The sequence below is a fragment of the Andrographis paniculata genome, unplaced genomic scaffold (genome assembly GCF_009805555.1).
Source record: "Andrographis paniculata isolate CXL003 unplaced genomic scaffold, ASM980555v1 Contig25END, whole genome shotgun sequence".
Taxonomy (NCBI): domain Eukaryota; kingdom Viridiplantae; phylum Streptophyta; class Magnoliopsida; order Lamiales; family Acanthaceae; genus Andrographis; species Andrographis paniculata.
The window spans coordinates 369,850-380,539 of NW_026137546.1; the positions used below are offsets into that span (position 1 = coordinate 369,850).

Consider the following 10,690-nt stretch of genomic DNA (forward strand, 5'->3'; position numbering starts at 1 on the left):
TTTTAATATACAGAATTTAATGAACAGAGGTAGGGCGGGGACGGGGTCACGTGACGACGCCGTATAAACAGGGGCCACGTGGAGACACGTCACATGTGCGGTTGCGGAGTGTACGGACCGGGAATCGCTGCTCAAGAAATGGCTCTTTTCATTTCATTCTGGCCCTGGCCCGGGAAAGGAGAAAACAGAGCTATGATATACTTGTATAATATATTGATATTAATATTAAACTAATGCTAATCTAATTATTCAGTAATTGCTCACGAAAAAGAATTATTTGATTTGAAATAATTACTGCTCAGAAACATCAATAATATTTCTTACGTCTCAAATACTCTGCAATAGTTTTATTTTGGTATGTTTCAAATACTCTGCAATATTTTTAAAATAAGAAATAATTAATTATATTTAATTTCTATTTTACACTTTATCCCCTCACATCATTCAAATAAAAAAATAAAATATATATTTCTCTCTTCATCACATCACTTAATTTTTAAATTATTCTATTTAATATTACCTACCTAAAATCTATGCAAAAAATAAATGTTGCACCTTATTTGGGAGGGAGGAAGTGCAATATAATACAATCAGGTTAAGGAAGTAGTGTAAATGATGGATGACGTAACGTATGACAACATTTCCGGCACATTACGTCAGCATATCATCATCAATTTTATTTTTGATATTACCGCATGACACTTTCATACAACAATTCTAATTTAGTTTATTTATTTATTTATTTTTTTTTGTATTTGCTCCATCATAATTTATTTGTTAGTTTTGTTTTGGCATAATGTTTCGGTAGTATGATTCTCATATGATTTCTTCTATTATTTTGTTTTTAGCTTTTATCTGTGCTGTTTTTGTAAAGTGTATTGATAATTGATAAAAGGAGAAAGCAGAAAACAAAAAAAAAAAAAAAAAAAAAAAAAATCAAATATAGAGTAAATAAAATTGTAAATATTTTTAGACAACTAAAACTAATTAAAATATAGCAAATGAATTGGAACCAAGTGATATATATATATATTATAGGAATTGATTGTAATATATTTTACAAAAATTAAAAATAATAAATTTAAAGAGAACAATCTATTTAAATTTAATTTGCCTTAAATTTATTAAATTAATGAAATGATTTGTTCAAATAGTCAACTCTTTGTAGCAAATGAATATGTAAGTATATATATATTCCTGGAATTTAATTTACGTACAGACATGAGATCGATCGAGTACTGTTTCTGCACACAATTAATTAATTAATTAATTACAATTCATAATTAACTCAATAATCATTAATTAATTAGTATTATATATATATATTCGGAAAAGGACGACGAGTATTTAAGTTAAAACAGGTCATATAATAACTTGAACTTGATGCAAACTCCAAAGCACATGGTTATACTTATGTATGGTTAGCCAACAAATTAAATGCTTATGTTACAGACATCTAATGTAGCTTAATTAATTACTTACTTAAACAAATAATTAAAATCTTGGAATATAGGTTCCTCATTGCTTCATTGTTACATTTTCTTTGCTGTACACTTTGATCATATATATATATATAAAATAAATTTCGCAATGTATAATTATAATTCCATATATGCATATACTTGTATAGAGTGAATTGAAATTATTAGCTATGTTTATATAAATTTTGTATATTAATAACATTGCTGTGGATTTCCATTAAGATTTCATGATTACCTAATTAAACCCATATATAGGCCAAATAATCATATATATATACTAATTACCAATCAGATAGAAATAGTCATGAAGTCAACCATGTTTTATTTAATTTTGATCAATAATACGCCCTTCCTTCCTCACCAATATTCAGATTGTACATCTCCTAAGTAACATATATATATATATATAAGCATTTCCTACATTATATCTTCACGTTCATATATATGTAATCTTTTGCCTGTTTCAATCAATTAAATTCGAATTAAATCCATTATTCAATTCCCCGTTGAGTGCAATGGCAGTGACCCTTCAAACATGGATCTCTTCATTTTGAAGATATATATATTCTTCATACATGCTCATGCACAGATACATTATTAATTAAATTAAATTAAATTCAACTTTGATAATGCTGCCCTTAACTTAATTATATATATATATAAAGAAAACCCCTGGAGTAGTTTCAAGATCGATCCATCCATTAATTTGATCTCTATGGCAACTACTTTTCTTAATCTTTCCAAACCCTTGTTTTTGTTATGTTTCTTGTTATTTTGCTGTGCGGATGACGAAATGACCAAAAAGGACATCGTCTGGTGGTGCCGTACAACTCCCCACCCTGAAACCTGCTCCTATTTCATGGGCCAGCAGGACCAGGGACCGGTTCCCATCCCCAAGTCCAGAGAGGACTTCCGGACCATGACTATCCGAACCGCCCTGGACCGGGCCGTCGAGTCCCAGACCGAGTCGAACCGCCTCGCCGGAAACTGCCGCAGCAAGCGGAAGAGAATCGTTTTCCGGGACTGCAACAGCCTCATCGACAGCACCATCGATCAGCTCAACAGCACTCTGCAGAGCATCCTCACCAACGCCACCTTCACCGTCGTCGACGCCCAGACGTGGCTGAGCTCCGCCCTCACCAACATCCAAATTTGCCGGCGAGGTTCCCTCGACCTCAACCTCACCAAATTCACCTCCCCAATTTTATCGGCGAACGTGTCGGAGCTGATCAGCAACTGCCTCGCCACCAACGGGGCTCTCCTCGACGCCGGAAACTCCTCGGTCGCCGGCGACGGCGACGGCGACGGCGACGGATTCCCGAATTGGTTGCCGCCGAGGGAGAGGAAGCTCCTGCAGGATCAGTCCCTGGCGAGGGCGGCGATTGCGGTGGTGTCGAAAACCGGTCGGGGGAATTTCCGGTCGATTCAGGCGGCGATAAACTACGCGGTTTCCCGGCGCGTGGGGAACACCGGGAGAGTGGTGGTGTATGTGAAGAAAGGTGTGTACAGAGAGAATGTATTAGTAAGCCGGACGATGGGTAACGTCGTTCTCGTCGGCGACGGGATGCGCTCCACCGTCATCACCGCCGGCCGGAGCGTCAACGCCGGTTTCACCACTTATAGCACCGCCACTTTCGGTAATACTTGATTAAAAATTCTTTAATTTAAGATAATTATAAAAGAAAATAAAATATACTAAAATTTCAGGGGTTGACGGGATCGGATTCATGGCACGGGGGATTACGTTCCGGAACACGGCGGGGCCGCAAGGCGGGCAGGCGGTGGCGCTCCGGTCAGCCTCCGACCTGTCGGTGTTCTACGGGTGCGGATTCGAGGGTTACCAGGACACGCTATTCGTGCACGCCCAGCGCCAGTTCTTCAAAGCCTGCGTCATCTACGGCACCATCGACTTCATCTTCGGCAACGCCGCCGTCGTCTTCCAGAACTGCAACATCTACGTCCGCCGGCCGCTCCTCGGCCAGGGCAATGTCATCACCGCCCAGGGCAGGGGCGACCCGTTTCAGAATACGGGTATCTCTATCCACAAGTCCCGGATCATGCCCGCGCCCGATCTCAAACCCGTTCTCGCTTCCTTCAACACTTATCTGGGTCGCCCCTGGCAGCAGTACTCCCGGACCGTCATAATGAAGAGTTTTATCGACGGGTTCGTCAGCCGCGATGGATGGTCCAGATGGGGGAATTCTAATTTTGCGCTCGCCACACTCTATTACGGGGAGTATCGGAATTTTGGGCCGGGTGGATCCACGAGAAGCCGGGTCAAGTGGCCCGGGTACCATGTCATAACAGATCCGAAAGTGGCCTCCCGGTTTACCGTGGACAGTCTTATAGCGGGTCGGGCGTGGCTACCCTCGTCTGGAGTTCCGTTTACAGCCGGGTTGTGATGTCAATATACTTCCCATTGATTGGTTAATTAATTTTGTACATTGTATTGTTACGGAAATTAATTACTACATATTTAACCATTGAATATTAGAAAATCTAAAAACAGAGAATAAAGAATACGAGACCTTCGAATTTATGACGATGGGTTGAAGGATCTTTTCTGGAGAATGTACAAATTGGAAGCTAGATTTGATTATTATAAACACACAATTTTTATAGACAATTTTCTCATTACACTTTGTAGTATAATATTTTCCATCATCGAGGTCATATCAAGTTTCTTCTACGAGATTCCAGTAATTGTCAACATGCTTCACCGCAGATAAGAAGATAGAAAGAGGAAGAGGAAGGGAATTCAGCTAAAAATGGCAATCAGAGAAGAGAATACCATTAGAAGAACAGCATAGAGCTGAGATTGCACATGCAGAGTTGTCCACGAGGAATTTTTCTGAGGCCTGCACAAGGTAACAGAGGAATTTCAGTACCTCAAAAAAGGAGTTTAAATGGAAAACTTGCATATTGGAAGGTTGTAAGCATTTCATACTTTTGCAAGTGGCTTAGCGCACCACAATAGAGAGCATTTTCGGGCACCGGCAATTCGGTTTTGTTGAAAGGATCGTCAGGATTGGTGATTCTAACATACGTTTCCTGACCAAGATACCACCTGTCAAGGCTCCCTGATCTGAGATTCCATGCTCCAACATTGTCGAAATAGACATAAACTGCAGTCCATCCGCCGGGAAAAATCTATCCATCGACAAAAATCATGCAAGTCATGAACAAGGGAAGATCATTGTACAGGTAGGTTAGCATTTTAAATCTGTATATGACCTGAACAGTGGAGCGCGATATTGCATCCCATTTGTTGTATGAATCTCTGTGGCTTTCGGTCCATTCCTCTAATCCCATTCTGTATCGATTGTTGGCAGTTAGCCACAAAGCTAATGAGTTATGATCTCCAAGAAAAATCATATATGGAAGTAAATATGCATTAGGAACGTACCCAACAACAAAGAATGAATAGCCATCAAGGTGAAATGTCTGCAAAACCGTGTCGTTATTCTGCAGTATGATCTCTACAAATCCTTTGTATGTTCCATTGATAATAGACCTGTCCACGATTGGTGCTCCGTCTCGCGGCATTGTTGGAAAATCAAGCTTGTAGTCGCCCTTCACTTTGTAGACATCAGATAGCCTAATTGGAGTATCAGGATTGACAAATGAGATACCATTGTACGCGGCTAGTAGCTTTCCATCGACCAGCTTTGGCTGGGAACTCCTGAGGATGTACACATCCGTGACATTGATGGAGCCATAATGGAAGGAGCCCTGTGGGTTAGGACGTGCTCCGCTAGCAGTTGTGTTTTGCCTGAACAATTAGTATCATCGAACAATGTAATAAATCGTCTGCGCTGTTTATGCACATTAGTCAGAAAAAGGGAGAGCATAAAACTACAAAAACCTGATGGAGAGTGCCTGGTTCATTGAATAAGCTTTGTCATAAAAATCATTTGGAGGGTCAGGAAGTGGACCGGAAGCAGGCCCCTTCGAGTTGGAATAGTGTAGAATCGCAACGCCAGTTACTCTTTGCCATAGCTCATTCACAAATCTAGCACTGGCCACAATGTAGTAGTCGCTGCTCGCGTTCTGATCCATGGTAACAAGAAAGGTGTAAGACTGCCCCACATGAATATCCAAGCTGGTATAGTTCTGCTGAGATGTGTAATAGCCCTCTGTTTCGACTAGTCGCAATTTATGATTCTGGATCCGAAAATTCAAAGAAGTGGACACTCCAATATTGTGCACTTGAATGCGATAAGTCTTTCCTGTATACACCAAAGACAAATACATATCCTTCAATTGTGCAGATGATACAATTGAAATTAGAACTTCATCTAAGATCTGAGACATGATACTATAAATACCGAATATTTAGTATCAAGAATTGCCAGTCACATAACATAAAAGCTTTACCAGGCTTGACATTTATAGTCTCATACTCAATGGAATCAGGAACAAGAGATGTGTTGTATCTGTACGGCCCCTTTCCATTAATAAGAACTCCATCTGGTATGCCTAACTCTTTCCCATCATCGAGGGCCTGCCAGAGAGCCTGATATTGAACACAACTCAAATAAGATATAACTGCTCAACATCAAGCTGAGTTAATCAGTACTTATCAATTCAATTACCGTGTGGTTGCGAGTGTACCAATCACCGATCATTATGACTATATCTCCATCAGGAGTGTCGAAAGGAATGGGAATAATATCACGGTTCATTATGACAAAAGGGCCAAATCCGCCAGAGGCTCTTTGCAAGTGCAGAGATGGAAAGTAAAAGAAGCTGCCAATTTGATCCTTGACCTGAAACTGATATGTCCAGTTCCAATTTGAAGGGATGGGGCAGTTTGTGCCCTTAACACCATCTTGCCATGAACTCCGTCGCATCTGGATTCCAGGCCTGTAAGTAAAATTAAGATTTTAACTCTTAAAACCTTACAGTGAAGGAGAAATTTCAAATACTAATTAGTTCTCCAATTAGTATTTTTCTCTACAAAGTATATACCATGTTACGAGGAGATCTTCATTCAACTTGTTCTTGACGTTTACCAAAACATCATCATTCGTTGTGACGTTAACAACAGGACCTGGAAACTTCCCATTCACAGCTATTATCTACAAAATTCAGTCAATGGTACAGATCAAGATGCTTCCAATATAAACCTGATAGGAAAAAATAAGAATAAAATAAAGTATGCAGAACACTTCTTTTGGAAATTTTCGATATACGTACGGATCAGGCAAAATATTGATTGATTTAATTATTCTCATGCAGATTAGGCAGACTTCGACTATTTATGTGTATGCAATCTCATCCTTCATTGAGGCTCCCAAGCGTAATTAAACTCACACAACGGTAAACTTAGAGCTAATCATCAATACTTTTAAAATTCATCGTTGAGTTTTGTCATAAGCATACAATTCGGCCGGAATCGAATACAGAAGATCATACACAACACGAAAACAAAACAGGAGCCAAACTCTAACTCTCATCCTCTAAATCAAGACACAAAACTCGTATCACCTGTTGAGGAACTCCCAGCGGCGAAGCAGTAATATAATTGAATTCCAATTCAAAGTTTGCAAACGGTTCCGCACCAAAACACACTTCCAATAACAAAACAATGCCAATCCAGTAACCGACGCCAAATACACCCATTAACGACAATTTTTTGTTAGCGCTGAAGCAAACAAAATCAACAGAATTTGGAAAGTTATCAGAGCTCCTCAAAACTCCAAAAACTGGGAAGGATCACAGCTTTTTCAAATAGCGCCGCAACGCACAACAACGCGAACTGTGCTCCCCAACTTCCTCTTCAGCAAGTGAATGCGGAAGACACAGTGCGTGTAGTCAACAAAACGGCTGAGTGCTCCTCCGAATTTGGATTTCTCCCACAACGCATCAAACTCTTCTTTTCTTCTAGAAATTGGTGGCGTGAAGTGATATGTGAGTTTTGTTTTTTTTTTCCCTACACTGGTTACTGGCTTAGCCGGTCATCTCTCCATCTCTGTAATGCAGTAACTGACGATTCACCCATTTTACTAACTTTTAACTAGGGCAAAAATGAAACCATAAAAACAAAATAAAAAAATTCTAAACGTCCAATAAGCATTTTAAAATTTAATTTTAGTTTTACAGATCGGATTTGTTTCTATTTTCATGTTAGATATAATATGCATTTAATTTGATTTAGTAAATCTTTTGTTGTGACTTGTGACCGGGTGTAACCGGCAAATCAGCCGTTAGCACAAAGGCCAGATTGAAACGGCAGATCCGAAGGGCCCCACAAAGGTGGGCCCGTTTACCAATTTTTATTTTATTTTGATTGTTTTTTATTTTATAGTATTATTTTAAATCATATTGGAACTGTTGGCATTTCATTTGACTTCATCCTCCAACATTTTCGTTTTGTTTCTTTTTATAGAAGTCTAAGCAAATCCTGATAAATATTGAAAAAATTGTTTATTTACACGCGTTACATTATGTATACCTATCTATTAGATTAATTTATTGCACCTTTAGATATAGACAAATTTAGAGACTGTTTATTTAGTTATTTATTTAATTTTATATCGTGCAAAAATTTGCAATTGTCTATATATATATATTTAATTTTAATACTATTTATCTATATTAATGTTTTAAAAAATATTATATTATATTTTTAATTTTTTTGGGGATAAATTTAGAGTTTGTTCACATTGTGTATATTTTTAGAAATGGAGCATTTTTTTTGCTGCTATAATTTCGAAAGAAATTGTTGAAAACAGTTATCCAAGGCTCAGAAAAGATGGATTCTTAACACAAAAGAAGGTCATCTTCGTAGGAGTCATACAGAGATGAATTCATTCGAGAGTAGATCACATTCATAAGCATGCTTCAAAGGTTTCGTCACCTGCCGAAGTCGGCTCGTCGTCAAGCATTCGAACCACCTCTGCAACGCTGGCGGCGAGTAACTCCTCCTCCACCACTCTATCAGGCATGTCGAAGGTTCTCCTCCTCTTCACCGACCAGGACTTCCCCGGCGGATGAGGATCGACGACATCCAGCATTGCTTCAAGCTCATCCACCATCAGCTTTTTCGCAGCTCGGACCATGAGATCAGCGCCCTAATTAACCAGAGTGTGGAAACAGATCAACAATTGTAGACGACAGAGAGTTTTTGAGTTGCAGAAGGTACCTCAATGGCGTCGACGGTGAGAAGGAGGACGATAATCTTCTCGGAGAATCTCTGACGCTCTTCCGCGTTGTGCGACAGCCGGCGACGGTAGGAGAAGTTGCTGAACGAAGCTCTGATCTTCTTCAGCTTCGACTTTGCAATCGCCAGTTCCCGAAGCGCACGCAGCGCCTGAGACCTTCGGATCATGTAAGCTCGGAAACCTAGCTGAATCGCCATTGCTGCATCTTCCGCCGACAGATCCTTCCTCTTGCCTCTTCTCTTCTCCATCCTCTTCGCGAAAACCTTCAATTCAGAGAACATTGAAGCATACACACGACGTAGATCTATTTAATCCATTCTTCTAGAAATAGAATCGGTTGAGAAATTTGCAAAAACGGTTACGAACCTGTTTCAAGACAATGGCGCCATGATCAATGTGCTCGTCGATCTCAACAACACGCGGAGCAGATCTCTTCAGCTTGCACTTCTCCTTCTCCTTCACTTTCTCGTCCTTGTTCTTTTTCTTCTTCGTTTTTTCTGTTTCCTCCTCTGAATCGCTGCTGCTGTCGCCATTGGAAACTGTAACCGTATACGACCGATCGATTGGCGAGTAACCGCGGCTTTTCTTCCCCTTAACCTCCGCCGTCCATTTGTAACTCTTCTTCAACCGAGATCCAGTTTCCCCACCCTTGCCGTCGTCCTTAATCTCCGCCGTCCATTTGAGCTTCCGGTCTGCATCCGGAGTCTCTACCTCAGCCAACCACGAGTATTTCCTCTGCACAATCTTCTTCTTCCTCGCTTTCTCCTCCCTCAGAAGATTCTCCAATCCTAACTCCAAATCCGACACACGGTCGGACAGCTTCTCCAACCACAGCTCACCGATTCCGACTCCGTCGTTTACCCTGAGAGTGGTGATTTTGACCGGAGTTTCCTGGATCTGAAGCACATCAGCTATAGCATCAAATTCGTCAAACAAGACAGGTGAAGGATGGCAGAAATCTAAGAGGTCGACAAGCTCATCTTCTTCTTCGACGACCGGGAACGATGGAAACGGACGCCTTAGCAGAAGAGATCTCGGGGGAGTGAAAATGGAGACTCCATTAAGAGAGCGCTCAACAATGTCGAATCTCCTGAATCTGCTCATTGTTTCAGTTCAGATTCGACGGCGAAGCTTGCTTTACCGGAGTTGCAGAGCTTCAGCATACATGCGTTATAAAGGGCACTTTGGGAGAGAAGGAAAGCGCCTTTTGTGGTGGTGGGGGTATAATTGGTATTTCAACACGTAGTCTCAGTGACCATTTTAACTTTACATTATAAATTGACAGTAGTATCTGTCTTTAGCGTTAAGAGTTCAAAATATTCCCGTTGCTAATTTGACAATTATAAGACCGTTTTAAAGATTACTTGCATTGCATGTGGAACAAATTACAAATATTGATAAGATAATTTAATAATATACATAATGAGATTGATATGGATTAATGGGACAAAATTATTACTCCACTTTAGAAGTGTTACTCATGATTTTATTTTTTGGTCACTTGTTACATATATACTGCAGACGGTCACGTGTTGGTTCTGACTTGATAGAGTAAATTAATCGAATCTTGACCAATAATTAATTGCAATAATTGCGTGACGGGAGCGAGTGTCAGTTGTGTTGGGGGAGCCCTGTCTCTGTTTTAAATTTTAATCTTGCCTTGGATTCGATCTCATCTACCCTCACACAATCCAAGAAATATCCATTTGATATAGGTTTTTATTTACACAACATATTTTGAAATTTTGATACGGAGTATATATTTTTTAAAAACATTATACGATATATATATATTTATAAAATATTACATAAAATACTTGTTAAATTAAAAAAATTAACGACATAAAGTTAATATATAATTGAAGATGCTAAACTTTTTCACGGGTGTGAAGTATTTAAAGGGAATTTGTCGATTAGAAAATGTTCTAAAACTACTATTGAATTGTCACTCACACAAATTTTGCCATAATCTGATGGCTCTGCTCGGAATGCAACCCTCAATATTTTCTTTTCTTACTCTCACACAAACACAAAGTAATATAT

At 39.5% G+C, this 10,690-nt stretch overlaps 3 protein-coding genes across 3 annotated transcripts; 1 reads left to right on the forward strand and 2 right to left on the reverse strand.

Moving 5' to 3' along the window:
- Window positions 1-2,188: 2,188 nt before the first annotated feature.
- On the forward strand, window positions 2,189-4,043 carry LOC127245938 (probable pectinesterase/pectinesterase inhibitor 59). The gene is made up of 2 exons (XM_051267103.1): window positions 2,189-3,118; window positions 3,189-4,043. Exons 1-2 carry the CDS (start codon window positions 2,197-2,199, stop codon window positions 3,881-3,883), a joined length of 1,617 nt encoding a protein of 538 aa, XP_051123060.1. The 5' UTR covers window positions 2,189-2,196; the 3' UTR covers window positions 3,884-4,043.
- A 174-nt stretch (window positions 4,044-4,217) lies between these two features.
- Window positions 4,218-7,457, reverse strand: LOC127245937 (monocopper oxidase-like protein SKU5). Its single transcript, XM_051267102.1, has 9 exons — window positions 6,972-7,457; window positions 6,453-6,562; window positions 6,077-6,347; window positions 5,859-5,997; window positions 5,347-5,710; window positions 4,888-5,253; window positions 4,716-4,794; window positions 4,429-4,631; window positions 4,218-4,339 (listed from the first exon to the last, which is right to left on the reverse strand). Exons 1-9 carry the CDS (start codon window positions 7,104-7,106, stop codon window positions 4,240-4,242), a joined length of 1,767 nt encoding a protein of 588 aa, XP_051123059.1. The 5' UTR covers window positions 7,107-7,457; the 3' UTR covers window positions 4,218-4,239.
- A 711-nt stretch (window positions 7,458-8,168) lies between these two features.
- Window positions 8,169-9,843, reverse strand: LOC127245939 (BAG family molecular chaperone regulator 7-like). The gene is made up of 3 exons (XM_051267104.1): window positions 9,014-9,843; window positions 8,629-8,910; window positions 8,169-8,557 (listed from the first exon to the last, which is right to left on the reverse strand). Exons 1-3 carry the CDS (start codon window positions 9,749-9,751, stop codon window positions 8,315-8,317), a joined length of 1,263 nt encoding a protein of 420 aa, XP_051123061.1. The 5' UTR covers window positions 9,752-9,843; the 3' UTR covers window positions 8,169-8,314.
- Between the last annotated feature and the right edge of the window lie 847 nt (window positions 9,844-10,690).